The sequence below is a fragment of the Meleagris gallopavo genome, chromosome 2 (assembly GCF_905368555.1).
Source record: "Meleagris gallopavo chromosome 2, MGAL_WU_HG_1.1, whole genome shotgun sequence".
Lineage (NCBI taxonomy): Eukaryota > Metazoa > Chordata > Aves > Galliformes > Phasianidae > Meleagris > Meleagris gallopavo.
In genome coordinates this window covers 19,228,537-19,248,504 of record NC_139405.1, presented here as the reverse complement: position 1 = coordinate 19,248,504, position 19,968 = coordinate 19,228,537, and the positions used below count along the sequence as shown (strand labels likewise).

Sequence of the window (19,968 nt, the reverse complement as noted above, 5' to 3'; positions counted from 1 at the left end):
TTGTGTTAAAATATTTACAGCACGTGTTGTACAGCTTTGACACATGCACCCTTCCTGCACCTGCTCCTGCACAGCCCAGTGCAGACCGATGGCAGCTGATGAACAAACATGAACACGGGCAGACAGGTTTCAGCTGAGCGTTCTCTCGCAGACTGAGCTCTGCCATGCAGATGAAATAATTCAGGAGTGCACTATGTCAGTGTTACAAACACAATGGTTATATGAAACTATGTTGAAAATCAGTAGGAAGCCAGAACAACGTAATTCCCATGTGCATTTATTGATCTGCATTTTTTTTTGCTTTTATAATTTGTTTTACTTTGTATTTTATTGAATCCAATTTTGAAAAAATCTTTCCTAGCTTGACAAAAAGTGATAAGGCTCCACTCAGAGGTTTCTTTTCATGCTCGAGACATGAAATTGGAGTAACCACCAATTTGCACGCATAATTCCAGCATACCGAATGGAAAACAAAGGAAGAGACAAAAATTAAATCTGGTTTCTTGCTGATCTCATTGCAGAAGACCACAAGGAAAAAAAAAAAAAAAGCTGCAAATTAGCTGTTTTCTTAAGATTTCCTCGGAAAGCTGTATCAACAGCATTTTGTCCATGGGTATGCAGGCGATGCGGGTACGCCTCGCATGCCTGTGGTAGATGGATGATACTGATGGCAATCTAACTGGAACATCCTGCCTGAATATGAACAACAGATTTGTCAGTGTGTGACAGGCTGACAGCCCAGCTCCCAGCTGCTTGTCCACTGTTGTTAAATCAGTACCTTGTCTAAGTGTTCAGCAAAGAGGCAATCTGCTTCCTCCATTCGTACAGGCAGGTTGCCAGTTAAAAAACAAGTATTGGCTTTAGGCTGCGGTGCCATAATGCATTGAAAAGATGCAATCTAAACCTTTGTGTGCTCCTTAGGCAACAAACAGCAAGACTTGGGAGCACAGGCTTAGGCTGGAGACTCTCCTTTTCAAAACAACACAGATAACTCAGAACAGGAATCAGGAAAGAAAGCTGGGGATGACTTAATAGAACTATTTCAAAAGGAAAATATTGGTTTATTTTGGTGTCTGGGAAACAAGTTTGTGCTTCTGTACTGAAGCTTGTGTCAGAATTTCCCTTACAGCCCTGTCTTTAAGCAGTTTGTAATTCATCAGCAGCAACAACTTGCTGTAGGCTGAAATTTTACATGCAAAGACACTACTCAGGAGCACTTCAGGGAAAAAAAAAAAAGGGTAAAACAGGAAAGGAAAAAAAAACCTCACAGTAATTTGTGCAGAAGCACTACATTAGGGGACACAAAGAGCTTATGGTTTTAGGAGCTTTTTCCACTTGTCTCCACCTGATTAATTTGTTTGCTATTGTATGACCACACCAAAGAGGTTTTAGATCTGAGAACCATCACAAAACGAGCTAAGGAAACAACAAATCCAAGCATGAACTCCAACCTTTCAGCTCCTGCGTGTGGTGTTACACGTGGGGCAGCCTGCAAGGTGATGCTCAGCTACATGAGGTCTGCAACAGATTTACAGCACCCCTGGCAGTGTCTCCTTTGCAGCAGTCGTGGTCTGTCAGGCCAGTCATGAGATCTCTTCAGGAGTCCTTAAATACAGATCTATAGATCTCAACAGGCCTCTGTAGGAGCCACTACACAGGGGAGCCACTACACTCTGTTGGATCAATTCTCATCATGGTTTCTCTTGTCCTCCATGCAGGTGGGTGGGGTGTCACTCTTGATCCAAGGTCATTGTGCAGCCACACAGGTCCTCATGTTTTGCTCCAGCCTCCAGTCCTCTCTCAGGAATAGACTTAGGTGGCAGGTGCAGCTGGCTGTGCTTTCCCTCCACCGCTACCACTCCAGTGCTCCCTATTTTGGGCCAATCAGCAGTGTCCAAATGGGTCACAAACACACAGCCGCAGCTGAATTCTCTTCTTAGTATGAAAACTGCATCTAATGAACGCTGCAGAGAACTTTAGGTTGCATGCTTACAGCTGATATAACAGGCAGACTTTATGAATAAAAGGAGATAAAAAAAAAAAAAAGCTAAAAAGCTAAAAAACCTATTACTGGGGTATTCTGTGATTCTGTTGCAATTACCAAGCATCCCATCAGACTGTATTGCATCAGTCTGTGTTATGGTGTTTCTCCTTTCAACAGATGCATGAGATCCAGCAGAGGTATGTAGCCTGCAAGGCTGAGAGGAGGAGCATGGTCAGTGTGTTTTCTGCAGCCAGTGTCACTGCCACTGTTTGCCACAATCTACTGGGGAAAGGAAGCAAAATGTTTATGAGAGCAATGCCCACTGTGCAGCTCATGCCACTGTTAGGATGCACTATATGGGCTTTAAGTGGTATTTCTGGGGGTCATAGTTAAATATACAAACAAATGCTTGCATTAGTATATATATATATATACACACATGTATGCTACATACTAGAGTACTAATGTCAGTGGCTAAAAATGTGGGGAAAGGGAAAGGAAGAGAACAGTCAGATCTGTACCTGCAGCAGCCCTGTGGCTCTGGCACTGCAGTGGTCTCTTTACCACACACACAACCAGGAATACTAATGCACACCCAGGGACAGCGTCCTCCCTTGCCCTCCCTTAGAAATTCAGAGGGAAGAGGGTTTTGTATGTGATAACTATTTTTGCCCTCACATTCCACATTTCAAGATGATTTTCAGTCAGCGAGATATTATGAATCCTATTTAACTATGCTTAAGATCTCTCATTTAGAGTTAAGTGGAAGAAGAAAAGACAAAATTGTCTTTGCAGATGTTAAAAAGAAATTCATTGCAAGCAATCACCATTTAATATCCAGTGCTGACTTTTTGAACAAGTGCTTTCTCTAAATAATAAATCAAATGGGTTGGCACTAACAATAATACCTCAGAATATGAATGAGGAAAACAAGAATATTAAAACAATAGAAACATTAACATACAACAATCTGCTGCTTACGGGAAGGAATGGCAGAGGACAGAGTGAAAAATAACGATTGCTTTTATTCTGTTTTGCTGCGATCTGTCATCTCCGGGAAGAGGAGCTCCAGCCCCCAGGGCGCACAGCAATGGGGATGGAAATCCTCACACCAGTCTACAAAGACCAGGAGAGTGGTTTGTGTTTGCCACCAATTTGTGCCAATCAGTACGGAGTGCACAGGGCTCGGGATATGAGTGTACTCTAACAAGATTGTTTTTTCTTTGGTCTGTCCTATATCTTAGGGTTTCACCAAAAGTAATGCCTCCTGTTTTATGATGCCAGCCCACGATATCAGAGGCGGATGTTGGTGGTATGGCAGTAGGTTGAATCTTTCACCAACATCCTATTACATTTTGTTGCCATGTGACAGATGGCGGCAGAGAGGCACTCTGACAGAATGGTGTCTGACATGGAAATCCGTATGAAGCATGTCATTGAATGGAAAAAATGGCACCCATTGACATTCATTGATACTTGCTGAACGTTTGTGGAGACCCAACAGTGGACAGCAGCACAGTGAGGAGGTGGGTGGTGCGTCTCAGCAGCAGTGACAGGGGGTTACCTCTGCTGGTTCAGAGGTTTTACGAACATGGCATGCAGGCTCTTGTTCATTGCTGGCAAAGATGAGCAGCTAATGGTGCTGACTATATTGAAATATAGTGCTTTGTAGCTAAGAATTTGCTCTATCAAATAATGTTACTGTGCTCTTTGTATCTATTGCAGTTTCCACGGAAATGAAGAGGATGCATTACATGCATGGCAACCTATGTAGGTATTATGTCCTCGACTAGCCACACAGTCTGTGGAAATGGCTTTGCCTTAACTATGCCATATTCACTAACCCCATAAATAAAATACCCGTGGACATGGTGAATGGATTTGCAGACTGAAGACACAAGTTAGAAACAAAACGAGCAGCAACTTCTGTATCAGTAATTGAATTGGTTGAGCTTTCTGCTAGGATCAATGTGACTTCAGACTACCATGCTCCTGTATCCGTTCACTTGCACAAAGGCACCTGCCACTTCTAAGCATCTAGATGCCAGCAAACATAAAGAAAAATATCGAGAGGAGAATGGTAAGCAAGACAGACCTAAAACCATTCTCTGCTCTTGTGTTTGGGCCAAATTAATGTTAATTAATTAACGTTATATCAACTTAATTAATGTTAATTAATTAATTAACATTCTGTCACAGAAAACAGGACACAAAGGGATATGCAGACAACTATAGCTGAGGAACAATCTCTGGAAGAACTGAGTCACAGAGACTGAGCTTCCTGACAGCCCTTACCCTTTTCTGGGGCTGGAATTGGTGGGGAAGCTGCCTGCTACCTTCTTGGTTATTCATATGAGGACAGCAGAGTTTCAGTTCCCGTTGCTGAGGTCTGCTTAAGTGACCTTATGCCAGTTCCCAGTGCAAAAGTATTTTCTGTTAACCAACAAGTGATTTTAAGGACCCTTGAGATAACTGCACTTCATCCTAATTATATCTGAAGTACATCCACATCCCTGCTATGATTTCAGCCTTATTAGACCTTGCTGCAGCTTCCCTCCTTGCTCTCCTGGGCTACTCCTACCCAGTATCCCTGATGATGGGTATATCTAGAACAATAAATGAGGGCTTTTAAGTCAGCTGCAACATAGCACACATGAGCAGAGTTAGAGACCAAGGGGAGATGCTCTGGTAGCTCCTGCACACATACAGACTGACATTCCAGGACCTATGGTCAAACAGGAGTGCATTTTGGAAGCAATCCTACCAAATAGCTGCATGTTATGGAAAGTTCCCTGCCAATAAAACAACCAGGATGATCATAATAGAAAAAGGACTTCTTCGTACGTTCTCTCATGGCAAAACTACTATATTTTTAAAGGTTATCAACAAGTATCCAGATTTCAACAGCCACTTGGAGTGTTTGTTTAAAATCAAGCTAGAGTAGCACATTGCCAACTCAACACTGCTTTACATGAAGCAGGAAGGAAATCTTCAGTCTGAACGGGAGACGAAAAGCAAAGCAATGATTCACTGAAGCTGAAATAATCTCTGTTACATACTAGTCTTCTTCCAAGTGTCCATGTATCAACATACTGAGAAACCAAAATTAAAAACCCTTCCAAATGTTATTCAAATTAAAATGCTGCTTTCTTGGCATGCAGACACAGATTTCATCAGAAAACACTGCAAGTCCATTACTGGAAAATCTCCCAAATCATGTCAAGGCAACACTTGGGACAACAGTTTTATTGCTGAGTCACACTGAGAAGTCTGCTGAGGAGGGACACTATATCACAATCCTCATAAGGGATTTGAGAGGTAAGTTAACAAAAATCAGAATGTTGTTAGTGCTCCAAGATAAAATAGAGCATACAAAACCGTGGCAGATACACTTACTGTATGGGAATGTCTTTGTCCAGTAATCTCTCTAACAGATATGTCTTCCAGGATATGTATGATTCTTGTGGCCATTCTGCAAATTTTCTTCTACTTTACCCTTCAGCACATGAAAAATCTCTTCTGGAAAAAAAGTTAATCAACGTTAAGCTGATAACAAAGCTCAGTTAAAGGCAGAGAACTATGGAAGAGACAATACCACAGAAAGCGCATTTCAGACTCATTCCCAATACACCTTCTATAGAAACACAAAAGAACATAGTTCAGGTCAGGTCAATTGATTTCTTCTGAAACCCTGAACCAGGACTCCTTCACCCCAAGACCTGCCTGCAGTCACCATGCAGTGCACTGGTCACCATCCCCAGGGAACTGATGCTGCCTGTTCTCAGAAGGCCCAGGCAGGAGAGATCCTGTTACGATCTCCCAGTTTACCCTTGCTATGAAGTTGCATTGTGAAATCTTCCATAGAACTTGCCAATAGCTACATATATTCAGGACTTGCCAAAGGAAAAAAAAAAAAAAAGGTAAAATTATTAAAAGTACAATGTAGGATTGAGGAAGAGAATGATACCAGTCTTTCATGTTATATTTTCCTGCAATAACATCAAGCTTATTGTAGCCATAACCTGAACTGTAATAACTGACTCAAAGCTGCAAATCTTTAAAAGACTACACGGTGGACAAATGCAGGCAGATACATTTCAAACACCTGAGAACAGATCCAACTAAGGCTGGCTGCTGGTACCTATTCATGGTTTTGATGCAATTGAATTAAAGCAGCTGAAGAAAGTCAGGCAAGACTTCACTGCATGTGAATGTTTAGTAAGAACCTAATTTTATTCCTTGGTGAGAGAATTTTGATTAGTCATCTTAACTCTCCATTCCAGAACACAGTGTTCAACACAAAGTCTGCCCAAGCATAGTATAGCACCAACTTGAATGTATGCAGTGGATGTACTAAATGTACTTTCCCATGGAAGCTTTCACGGAAGCTTGACAGCTCATGTAGGTGGCCATCTCTGCCACTATGCTTGCCCAGTGCCTTGGATGCAAACCTGGATGTGTCATGAATCTTCCATGCTCAACTTCCCCTTAAGATGGAGGTGTCACGTCTCCTCCTGGGGAGGGTGATGAGGGGGCTGAGCATGCTTACCTCTCTACCATCCCTGCTCTTAATGCAATGGCCAACTCTCCCTTAAGGTCTTGGGAAGATAATTTGGATGCCAAGGACTGTGAAGGAGATGGCTTTATGCACAAAGCAGGCTTTTTTTTTTTTTCCTTCATCTCTGTACAGGAATCATCTGCCTTCTGCTGATATACACCTGTGTTGTCACACAGGTCTCTTCCAGTGCCTTCCACTAAAGGAAATGGAGCTTCCAGTATTTCACAGAATGCTTCTGGCGTGAAAGCTGCTGCCAGAATTGCAGTTACCTGGGATGGTATCATCATTTGCTTCTCAACTAATGCTGTATTTGCCTTAAAACATTCTTGAAAGGTGTTAAGAAGTTTTAACAGTTGCAATTCATAATATATAAGCAATACTATCTGCTGTTATTGTTGGACTACATTTCCAACTAGCAGAGCTTCTTCTATTTGCTATGAATGTATATCTTTTAAAGGCCATATCTGTGCGATATTTTTTTCAGCAATATTGATGGGTTGATGTCTATTTACAAATAAGTGCTTCACAAAAGACTTAGCTGAATAGTCTTAAATGATTATATTTAAAATATAGAAACTATTGAATTATATTTGCTTCATATTCTTTTATGGAAAGCCTGCTTATTTAAATACCCTGCACACACTGAATTTCCTGGTTATGAAAAAAAGTGAAGAAAAATACTATTTGCTTTTAGGTAATCGGATTCTGTGGGATCTAATCCTATATCCTATTTATGGCTGTGCTAGCTATTCAAAATTAAAATGAACCTTTCATCCGTGTGTATCATAAATGGGCATTTATCAGGATTATATGATTTTGCAATCCATCTGAATATGTAACCAGAATTTGTTTTCTTTCCGTTTCACTATGTAATTACCATGCAACAATAACAAAAGTGACATGTTTGAAGAACAGATAAAATGCTGTAAATTGGCCAGTAATGGTGATATTTCCTCATCTTCTGAAAAACCCATTTATTCTCTCTCTCAACAAATCAAGGCATTGTCAGCCCATACTCATCTTGTGGCCAGAGGGGCCCTACCAATTTCTAGATGTAAGCGAATACTGGAATGCAGATGAGGGCTACTAACTAAGGCTTTCAACCCAGGCAGCTGGTCTTAGCTTGCTTCAATTTCTAAATCATCCATAATGGGGCCAAGACCTCCGAAGCACTAAAAAGAGCAAGCTGACATGCTGGACAAACTGTTAATTTTTTCCTGAAGAAGCTGCTATATTGCACATCTGTCACTGCTGTGCAGACAATTACTCATCGAGTGGAAAAAAATCTGCTGCTTGTTTCTAGTGTAGTTGTTAACAGGCGTGATGGAAGAACACAAGAGCGTGAGAGAGGCTGCAGAAAGGCAACTCCATGCTTCTCCTTAGCTTGTGAAGTTCTATTTAGTAATCAAAGCATCGATGCTCTCCATAGTGTCCAGAGTGCACCAACTGCTACAATTAAAACAGTGCACTAGGCCATCTGCATTCTATAGCTTATTAGCGATGTAAGTTGCATATATTACTGTCCTCAGAATCCTTTTTGAAGTGCTGCAATGCTTCGTAGCAGACATGGGTAAGGTTTTCAAACAGTATAATTGCAAACAAGAAAAAAAACAAAACAACTCCAACAAATCAAAAACTCCAACAAAAAAAAAAAAGCAAAACCGATAGAGTAAGTCTGATTGAAGTGTTAAATTTCATGACATTTCTTAAAAACCTATTAATATTAAAAAAATGCTTTGTAGTTACAAATTTAACCTGAGAGCTGCTGCAGCTATCATTAGTAATTGCTCTGACCTGAGTGGGGCAGGCAGAACATAGGTAGCAGGACGTGGAACATGTCAGGGCATGTAAAAAGCAACCAGGTAGAGCCTCCTAGCAGTTATCAAAGATGGCAAAAAAATCCATAAAAATCCAATCTTTGACCATGATAGGCATACCGGTCATTACACCGTTAGAGTAAATTTGTATGAAATACTAAGACTGTAGAGAACAGGTTTCGATATTTTAATTATTAAGTCAGCTTACGGAATGAGGGTAACAACAGCAAATCCACAACCGGCCCTTCTCGAGGGCAGAAAGATCTGAGCACAGCCTTCTGCTGCCTGCAGGCCTTCCTCCCTCCTGTATACCTTACAGTGCACTTGTGCCCAGTGAAGAGTGCTCCATGTTCCAGGCCTGCTCTGCCAACCCCAAACTTTCCGAAGTCTTCAGTCAGATCCCTTCTTCCACAAATTAATGATTTCAACTTAAAATTATTAAGTAAAAAAAAATATTACCTCCATGGTTCTTCTTCCTTCCCTGTGGCAATGAACATAATACACAAATAATTTGTATTCTCCAGACAGAAGGCTGCAAGATAGTGCACAAATGGAAGTGGTGACTTTCAGCAGAAAAGCATTAATTACTGTGGAAGACTCTCAGAAGAACATCTGGGCCATGATCAGAAAGCTTCATGTAAACAGTAAACCAACAAAAAACTTAAATCAGTTTTTAAGGAAGAGGTGCTGATCCCAGCTTGTGGATCATTATGTCAGCAGCCATCAATCCTGGAGGGAAGTCTCGAGGTGGGGGCATGTGGTCTGCTGGCACTGTGGCCACAAGGAACACCTCACCTGCAGGAAAAGTGAAGTAACATTAAAGGACGCTTCTGCAACAGAGCAAGTGGCATCTGCAAATTGGAGGATGATTTATGCTGTCTGACAGCTCAAAGATAGAAGACAACTCTAATGTGTAGATAAAACCAAAAGTGGTAATAGTAGATCACACCCTTGGCAGCTAATGGCATTGTCTTGCTGTAGAGAAATCTGGGCCTACTTAAAATGTCAGGGGTACAAAGTGATGCGCCTGTGCTGAGTGGTATGCCAGCAGCTAGTCTGCGTGATTTACTTGTCAGTTGATTATATATTACATAATCCTGCTAAATAAAATAGTATTTATTACTGATTGACTCAAAAATAAAAAAAAGATAATAACACTTTCAGGATAAATTTTGATATATAAAATTTTTTGTGATATTAAATTGACATCTGAATAGGCAATAAATATTATTAAATTGGGTTAAAAATCAAAAGACTAATAGCATACTTCATTTGCCAAAGTTAACAGTGATGAGAAATGGTTACTCCACATTCACTTACACAGCCAGACTGCCAGCATTCCTCCTTTTTGATTTACCATGGATATGACAAAAATGCATTTTGCTTCAGCGTAATGACAGTGTCACTTTGCTGTTAGCACCTTTATCACAATGGTTCCAAGAGATCCCAGCCCACCTGGGCTGCATTTGTAAGACCTGCACTGACTGAAGAGCAGCTGACTTGGAGCAGACAGGAAATTCTGGCCAGGATCTCACGTGATTTTCTTCTTCCAACTACATTCAAACCCTCACCTTTTTCCTTCCCTCCATCAGTATTTACTATAGGAAATAGCTGCTGATTCTGGCTCCCAGTGAACAAAAGGACAGCTCTTATTCCTTGTGTGCTCAGAATCTGCCTTTTTTTCCAGGGAAACCTCTTCCAAATATATCTGTGCAAAAGCATTATTTGGAAACAATTGGGATCACAAAGATGGTATATGAAGTGTCACAGAATTTTTCTACGGCTTGAAAAATAATTATCAGCTTATTTGCATTGTTAAACATTAATTAGGTGTGAATGGTAATTTTTTTTTTTTTTTAAATACTGCAATACTTCAAATTCTCATTACAAAATAATTTCAGCTCTATTAATTAGATCCAACAGTAACTCATAGTAATGGATGACACGTTAAGTGAGCTATTAAATGCACTTTACCACTGATTAAGAAGAAGACAACAAAAAAAAACCTGGCTACGTTTACATAAAGGCAGAATATTAAACAATATATTGCAGATTTATTGACTTGTGTAGGAACACCTCACCTCTTTTATGTGCCGCAGGTTATCAGAACCAAACGTTTTGTGACAGTTTGGTGAAGTACATGGCTGATAACTTAACAAAATGTCCAATATTTAAATTTTCCTTTCCTAGCTTTATGTATTATTCTCTACAGGGATCTACATCTAAAAAATGTATGGGTGTTTATTTGTTAGATAAACAGGCAAATGACTTCATCTGCTCTACTGCACAGTAAAACAATGCTTTTTAAAATTACTATTATTTTTAATTAATTTTGTACTTTTTGACTCGCTTGGTCCAAAGAAAGCACAGGAATGTGGTTTTGGCCAAAATTCTTCAGACAGTCACTATTTGAGACTGTGGCAAAATTCCAAGCTTCCCTTGCCATGGCCATTGTAACCCTTTTGTTATGGTCCTATACAATCAGTCATGTAGTAATCCACTAGAAACAATTCCTATCTCAAACCTTTGCCTAAAAATGTGCATCTATAATGAACTGATCCTGCCAAATACATGAACCTCAAACATCATCCAGATGCTCTTTCTCCACCTCCTGGCAGCCAGTGCCAGGAAGAAAAAAATCCATGTTAGTGGCTATCAAACACTATGAGCAACATATTGTGACTTCCTACCCATGTTGGAAGTCCAAGTCTGCACTTAAGGAAGACATTATTGATAATATGAATCAGCTGCTGGTGCTCCACATGCTCACCTTTGCACCTGAAGCAGTTATTCCAGAAGAGTCAATGTGTCTCTGGGCTGCTGGGTGAGCCTTCAGAGCCTTCACACTGTAGAGCAGCAGCTAGGGTGATGAGGAAAAACCAGAAACCAAGCTTTTCATGGTAAAGACCACTCACATTTCTCACGTACAGTAGCAAGTAACATAATTACCTCTGAGTCTAAATGAAGATGACCTAAACATTGTCCTTCACATGTCATTTCAACAATTTCTAAAGAAATCATGGAGCACCTGTCTTATTGGCTATCAGCAAGAGTCCTCACCAGATGAAAATGTGGAAACTGCTACCATGGCAGTTTTCATCATTGAACTACACCAGAACTAAGGAAGTCTTTAATCCAGGTTAACATACTATTATTGCTAGCCATGGTCAAGAAATTGGTACATTTAGCATTAGTTGTGTGTACGTACACTTTATATTGTAAAATACATCTATTACTATGAGAAATATGAAGCCCACCACCATATACAGCAAAAGTTTGTCATTTAGAAAATTTTAGATAAATGTTTTACTTATTTCACAAATTGTACAACATTCAGATGCTTGTAGTAAGCTAGAACATTTGGAAAAAATATAAGGCAACACTTATGGGATTCAAATTTAGTACTTAACTCTTGAAATCAAAACTACAGAGAAGAAATTTTGCAACTTGCTACTTGCAAATGCAACAGAAGAAATTCCTGTCTCTTTCACCACAATACTCTCTAAGAAAACAGCCAAGTTTTTGCAAAAGAGAAACAAATGGGTGGATGGTGAATCTTAAGTGACATGAAGGATTCAAATGGAGAAACATTTAATAGGAGAAAAAATTGAAGATCATTAATCCTTATTCTTCAAAGAACCTTTTTCCATCACTGGAATTTAGGTTATATGAAAATATATTGAAATTGTGTTACATGAAATTTCCAAGAAAGTAAAATGAAAAAAAAAAACAAAAACAAAACAGTTCAATAAGCAAGTAACAAAACTCACTGACACGGACAACTAGGGAGTGATAAGAGATGCCTGAGAAGAAGATGGAGGGAGACAGTGGACGAGTGCAGAACAAGCTAGGCTGACTCAGTGAGAAAGTCTGAAGAATTAATGCTGGTAGGTTCATGAGAACTTACCTCAATTATTAAATGAGCCAGTATATCTTGTGGAACTGAGTTTCCTGTATCATGTGTTTTTTAATCACTAATAATAATACTCTTAAGTGGAGACTAATGTACATTGAAATGATATATTTCTTGCTGGCTTTCTTTATTTGTACACTGGAGAAAATATTTGGAACGTGCTCCTTCTGCATACTTCTAATGCATGTTCTCCCTTGCTTACTTTCACTGAAATTTGAGCAATTTCAAATTGCTAAAACTCATACCTTTCTGCTATTTCCTTATTGAATCAAAAACATTTTTTTTTTCCTTCCCTTATTCTTGTTACTTGGCTGGAATGAAAGACTACATAACACATACAGAATCAGTTAGTTAGTGTACCCAATATTAGGTACAGCAGCCAAACAGGTGTTCTGAAGAAACTCTATGCTAAAGATAGTCCAGCATGATCCAGCTGACTCTAGGGTTTTGTGGGAACACTGTTGCCATGGAAAATTGAGGATCCATATCTATAACAGGTAAGGAAGTTAAGGCCTCAATCTGCAAACACTTTTATGCATACTTATTTTTATACCTATGAGGAGCTTCACATCTAGAAGTCAATGGAGATACTCAAGTTCAGAAAAAGTTACGTGTCTTCTAGTCTTCATCAGTTTGGGGCTGGCGAAATAGTGATCTGGTAGGGCTGAAGAAAATTCAAATTTGAAGTGTCAAAGTGTCAAAAAATAACTGACAAGGGCAAGAGTAGGCCAGTCCAAGTGAGGTATGAAAAACAACTTCACTAGTCTGGTACAAATGACAGAAAATCTGGAGCCTTGCCACTTAGCATAGACATGAGATAATATTTTGAGACAAAACATGGGGAATTATCACTTCACACATATATAGTTATACTTTTTCAAAAAAAAAAAAAGGAAAGGAAGAACAACACTGAAGACTTAAGGCACACTAAGCTGAAGATACCTATAATCAAATATTCTGAATGATAATCTAATTTTCATTTTCAGCTTTTTACTTAAAGACTGACAATTCGAAACAAGCAATCTATTGGTCAAAAATACCTCCAGTATCTGCTTTGTTGCAGGACACCAGAGATCCACAGGACGCCTATGTATTTCCACTATAATTATCTTACTAGCAGTTAATCATGAAATTTTCATTGCTTTAGTTAAGTTTTCCATAACAACTCAAAGCAGACATATTAAAAAGTTTGTTGATAGTCTTACCAAACTTTGTATAGCATAGACAAACAATCTATGTTGGTAAAGCTCACACAGTTTCTATAGCAAAAAACCCCCCACCACTTAAGAATATCGATACTGAAACTGCTGTACATTCTCCAAGACTTTTTCCAGAACAGAAATACCATTAAGCAAACAAACACACACACACACACACACACACACACACACACACAAAATAAAAAACATAAGTACTGTGCCTGTAAATAAACAGACAAATGTAGCTACATAAAAACTTTTCCGGGAAGAATTCAAACCAAAAACAAGGTGTTCTTTTAACATGCTAGATTAGCTTTAGAGCTGAACTACAAGTGGATAGTGAAATAATTCTGGTTTTCACTATGTTGCACACTGCAGGCTGAACAGCTGCCTTTAGGTATGGGATTCTGTTGTGGGCACTTTGGCAGATGCTGTGTGCTAGCTATGCCCCTGCTCCTAAAAACTTTGCTATCAATTAAAGCATAATTAAAAAGCCTCCTCACTGTATAGTGTAAGAGAGGGAAGGGATCCCCATTTCTGATACGCCTTTACTGTCTAGCACAGAGAACAGAAAGATGAAAAAAATGGCGTGATTTCTTCGTGGAGCACCAGTTTTGGAGTCCTGCTTGAAGAGAAAGCACAGTCGTCGCAGCTATCAAAGCATACACATACTTAAAGAATGAAGTGGACTTATATTTCAACATCCCAGAAGAATATGATAACAAAAATAATGCAGATATTTTATATGTGGCATTTTGTGACGTGGTTCATATTTTCTGGTAAATAACCACCTAGAAAAGTGCTGGTAAGGAGATTACAATACAAAAAACAGCGTTAGCACAATATACGTATGCTTGCTACAAGATATTAGCAATCCTAATTACATTTTCAGAAACAACGCTATTGCACTCACCTGAGCAGTAACACCGTCATTGAAAAGGGCAACTTAAAGAAAAGAACATACAAAACCCGTGGAGTCTAATTATTTTATTTCATCTTGCATTTATGCTGTTAAAGCAAAGCGTTCAATACATATTATTTAGCTATTTACTGCCATTCTACACCCATTATTGACCTAATTGAAGAAAGACAAATGCAGGGACAAACTTGTTAAAATAAGCATATTGATAACGCTTCTCTGACTTCAACAAATATTTACTTAAAAACAGTATTCTGCCAGCAACTGCTCATGTGTTTCTTCTATTAACTGTTAATGGCTTAATTCACAGAACTCTGAAATACAATGGAATGTAGCAAAATGCGATGTTGATAATACTGGCTGTGTCTTCTTTTTACTAAACATTCTGCATAGGCAGAATATTATGTTAACAGCTTAACTACCAATTAATCAAACACTTAAATGGAAAAAAATTGGTGAGTGATAGTAACTTGTAGATACAAGATGAACCAATATTTATGCAGGCATAAAAACCTTCAGTATCATAGTCAGTATGAATTCTTATTGGAAATAGTTCTACATGTACTGTAAAATAATGTGAACCAGTTTTATAGCAAGTATGATTGTAAGTTAAATAGCAGATGATTTTAAGTTATGCATGGGAAAATCCTGAAGAAAAATAACCAGGTACTTCAACTTGTTTCAAAGCCAACAAACATTGCAGTGACTTAAAAAAGACAAAACAAAACAAACCAGAATGATTTTGTTTTTTTATTTTCTTCCTAATGCTAGCCTTAATTGTGCAAAGTTACACTACTGGAATATCATAAATCACACCTGTGAGAAGTGGAAAAATGATGTGATTTTGAATGGGAATTTTACTGCATTAAACTACCTCAAAACATGAGATTAAAATATTCTAATAAATCAATTTCTACAGCTGATCATTAGCTGTGGCATCTAAAAATATATGCTGGAAAACAGTCAAGGTGTATTCATCTCCATATGAAAGTCAATTTGACTGGTTTTAACGTCTAATAATTTCTAACAGACTGATATAAAACAAAAAACACGGGACTTGATGAGATCCAATCGTGGGTTCTGAGGCAACTGGCAGATGAAGTTGCCAAACCACTAGCCATCGTATCTGAAAGGTCATGGCAAACTGGTGAAGTTCCCACTGACTGTCAAATAAAGGAAAAAAAGAGGATCCAGGGAACTACAGCCCAGTCAGTCTCACTTCTGCACCTGGCAAGATCATGGAGCAGATCCTCCTGAAAGTCCTGTTAAGGCACATGGAAAACAAAGCTGAGGTGATTGGTGGTACCAACATGGCTTCACCAAGGATAAATAATGTCTGACAAACTTGGTGGACTTTTATGATGGAATTACAGCATCAGTGGATAAAGCAAGAGCAACTGATGTCATCTACCTGGACTTGCGCAAAGCAGTCCTGCATGACATCCTGACTGCCAAATTGGAGAAAAATGGACTTGATGGATGGATCACTCACAAGATAAGGAACTGGCTAGATGGTCGTACTAAGAGAATTGCAGGCATTGCATTGAAAGAATAGGAGTGTGTCATATAAATCTATTACTGTAAATAACAAATACAGAAGCGAGCACCTCTGCTGTCTGCTGAATTCCAGGTTCTTCGCAATTACGTGGCCCTGGAACTCTTTGGGTACAGAATGTATTTAACTTGGTTTGGTGTGTAAGAGATATTAGAAGTGTCTAACATACGTTATCCTATGCTCCAAAACCTTCCATAAAAAGTTTGCACTGATTATAAATGCCAAGTCTGTTTAAAAATTCTTATAATGTTAAAAGGCAAAACCACACAATGATATCAAGGATGCAAAGAACAATAAATGGCTTTTCTGAAACTCATAGAACATCTGCACTCAGCTATCATCAAGAACAACAACAGGTACTAGCCTTTTACTCTACACTATATAAGTTGTGAAAGAAAGTTTCTGAATTGGCAGTACTCACCCTGGAAAGAATAAACAAAACTTTTAAGAAAATTCCATGTTATAATGTTGCTACATTTCCTAGCATTGCTTTTCTGGAAAAAAAAAAAAAAAAAAGAAAAAGAAAAAAAAAAAAAAGGGTGAATTTGAAAGAAAAAGATCAGTGAAAAAAACAGTTCTTAAAATTCATCACTATGTTTCAGTCACATGAAGGAGGCTGCACTCCTGTTATTCTCAGGAATTATCTTTGCAATCATCTTTAAGGTATTTTTCTAAGCAATTTGGTAGCAAGGACAGGGAAGAAAAAGAAACTGAAGAACCAAATCCTGTTCCCTCTGCAATCAAAGTAAATATTTCTAGCTACTACAGCAGGTGCAATATTTTCTCCTTAGTCCATCTGCACAACCGTTTTCTTCAGCCCTATCATTCAATTTTAAAGTGGAATTTGTTTTATACTACAGACCAATAGTGCCTTGGGAGCTTGATTGGTTGCTGCTTAATGAAATTACTACTGCTGATATTAGATACATTAGGATACTGATTAAAACACTTAATGACCCTTCTCGATTTTAAATTGCTAGCTTCGATGTTTAAGAAGCTATCTTTTTCCTTCCTTTCCTTCATCCTAATCTCACTTCTTGTCCTTTTTCAGTTACTTTATGTTCCTTAAACATTGTGGCTCACTGGCACCAGCACAATCACAAAACAAATGTTGAACACTGCATTGTTTAAAATACCAAATCCCAGCATATTAACACTGACAGGGGCATCTTTAAAATACAACTTTCTGGTTCAAAGTTGAAATATATCCTTAAGTGTAGACACATTAAGGATTATTTATATAAAGAGATATCCACACTTAGAATAAACTTAAAAATTTTAAAATATCTGCTGAAAAAAGATAATCCTGCAAATGTAAAAACAAGTATAAAAGCTTTACTTTTGAGCTTGAATGTGGAAGACAGTGATACATTGCCAGATAATGATGTTGAAATGGCATTCCTATGATGACAAAACCATTTTTCACGCTCTTATACAAAATTGTATAACATATCACCTTCCAGCAGAAAACATGTATATCTTACAGGCAAAATGACAGCTTATCCTCAAATACTGTTAAACACTAGAAATATCAGGTTTGGAAACTTGGCCTGAAAAGGGGGAAAACACAATTACTATATAAACTTCAATTTTCCTTGACAAACCTTATCAAGGCTCTTGAGATGAAATTATACTTACAAAAAAAATTGCTTATATACTAAAATCTGCTGTGTCAGAAGGCTCTATGAAAAGAAGCAAATACACTGAATTTTTTACTTAATACAAACTTTAAGACCAGAGGAAATAAAAAAATACAAGTGTTTGTAAATTGTAGCACCATTGTAAAATTAGATTCAAACGCCGTTCTGTCACTGTGGCTGTACTTGCAGCTGGAGTAGCTGATGTGAAGCACACAGGCTTCAGTGATCTTTGAGAGAAGAACAACTGGATTTGCTGATCATAACAAATAATACAAGTTTGCAATTCTTGTCTTTTTAAATTATTTTCAATCTTTACTTTCACTTGGCAGCCAAAGTGCATTTCTGTCAGCTGAATCCAAGTCCAAGTCCTTTTGGTCTCTGGATGGCTCGTATTGGCTCTGCTATCCCTTTCCCGTCTGGTCCAAGGCCAGTGCCAGGAGTCCAGCCCATGCTCTGAAGCATTCGATTTCCAATGTTGTTTTCTGGGATTGGTTGGGTGTTTTCACCTACAAACCCTGAGATTAAAGAAACACACAGCATTAATCAGCACTGCCTGCCATGTGGAGAAAAGCAGGATAATCTCCTTTAAAGCTTTAATTCTTTCTATTCTCCTAATTCATCTAATAGGTTGCTAGAACAGGCTGTCTTTGCATATGTTGACCTCCTGACTGCATATGAGTTCCAAATAATACAACCTACGGCTTTATTTTTGATATTTCTAAAGACTTACTCATTATTTAAGTGTGACAAACACTGTTGTTGATCCTTTTTATTCCAATACAGTGGATTTTACATCAGTCTTGAAGAATATGCATCATATGCTCGAGTCTACCAATAAAAGGGCTAGATTACACAAATGTCTTGACCTACACAATTATTAAGCTGAGACACACCATACTATCATGGCCACCTATCCATCCTCAGCAATATTATCAATGCTCAAGAAGATCACTTTCAATAAACACTACAAATGTTTTCTGATTAAACACTTGCAGCTTCTATAGAGATTATAATACAGACAAGAGGTCTAATATTCTGAAATACAGCTATATCCTTACTCAGTTTCTGCTTTACTAAAATTACAAGAGTTTTGATATTGTCCAGTTCACTTTTTGGTATTTTCAACAACATTTAATGCTGTTTACAGGCTTCTTCCTACACAATTGTAGAAAGTTTCACATACTCTACAGAAAAGACCTTCAAGATTGCAAAATGTAATATAACATTCATTTTCTTATGAAAATAGCAAAAAGAAATATGAATGTTAAATAACAAAGCAATTTATTTTTCTCCAGGCTTCCAAGCTCCTCAAGATAGACTTCTGGAAACGACACATGGGTAACTTCCCTTATGTGTCTATCTTGCATCAGGAATACAATTTATATTAGTTTCAAGAATTTACAGTGATTCTTATGACGTTACAAAAGACAAAATTTTAAGAATGAACTTTTAAGCTAGCACAAGCTAGTGCATGTAGGTGGTTGGTTTTTGTTTTTATCTTTGTACAGCATGCTCCTTCCCCCTGACAAGAGAACAACAAAACCCACCACATGCCCAATTCTAGACATTATCTGCTTAACTTTTTACATGCTCATTCTGGCCTGCTACTTTCTGAAAAATATTTTAGGAGGAGTCCATGGTGTTTTGTTTTTGAAGGCTATGTTGTCTTCAATCAAGAATTTATCAGACAAGAAGCTGGCTTACTAAATAGGAACAAAACAAAAGTTGAACAAGTACTTCTGAAAAGCCTCATTTAACACCCACAAAACAAAAGCAAAGCTGCATAGGGGAAACCCCACAGGGAGACAGAGGTTCAAAAGAAGAGGCGCATTATGGTGACTGAGTTGATGAATTTATGGTACTCAAACACAATTCACTACAGATCCGTTTAGATTCAGCAAAACAGTGGCTACATAAAAGGTAGGCAGCTTCCAAGTACCTCAGTCTTCGAGTCAAAGAAAAAGGGAAATGCACTGAGAGAAAGCATTCTTTAATACTAGTTTGAAGCTATGCTTAATGCTAGACTTAAAAAAGGCTTTTAAGTCAGCAGACTCTCATCCCCGAGAGGGTTTCCCTTGAACTGACCAGCACAGAATTCAATGACCAAGACTTCCTTTCTTTTCAGGCCCCCACAGGCAGAGGCAATTTTCATACAGTCAAGTCCCTGACATTGCCTGGCATACACAACACAGGCTTTGCAACCTTCTTAGTTATACTTTCTAGGTCAAAAAAACAAAAAGAAGAAAGGCAACGGTTCAACAAAAGCAAAGGTAAACCTCACAGGTAAAATCCTGGAAGCCTGTTTTGGTTCACTCTTCACAGCAACTCATGGTAAGAAATGGCATGTGGTTTTCAGTAGCCATGGAACAATTAAGTGAACTTC

General features: G+C 38.3%; 1 protein-coding gene and 1 long non-coding RNA gene across 4 annotated transcripts in view; both read right to left on the bottom strand.

Annotated features, from left to right (window-relative positions):
* Positions 1 to 9,515, bottom strand: part of LOC104909572 (uncharacterized) — a 47,982-nt gene extending 38,467 nt beyond the window's left edge. Inside the window, exon 1 of the long non-coding RNA XR_014881945.1 lies at positions 5,381 to 9,515. This is a non-coding gene — a long non-coding RNA (uncharacterized LOC104909572). The remainder of the gene's footprint in view (positions 1 to 5,380) is intronic.
* Positions 9,516 to 14,443: 4,928 nt separating this feature from the next.
* GPATCH2 (G-patch domain containing 2) overlaps positions 14,444 to 19,968 on the bottom strand; it is a 104,421-nt gene continuing 98,896 nt past the window's right edge. For all 3 annotated transcript variants that reach the window (XM_010706699.4, XM_085219217.1, XM_085219216.1), the window contains exon 10: positions 14,444 to 18,100. In XM_010706699.4, the coding sequence (XP_010705001.2) occupies positions 17,931 to 18,100 (170 nt within the window). In that variant the 3' untranslated portion in view covers positions 14,444 to 17,930. The remainder of the gene's footprint in view (positions 18,101 to 19,968) is intronic.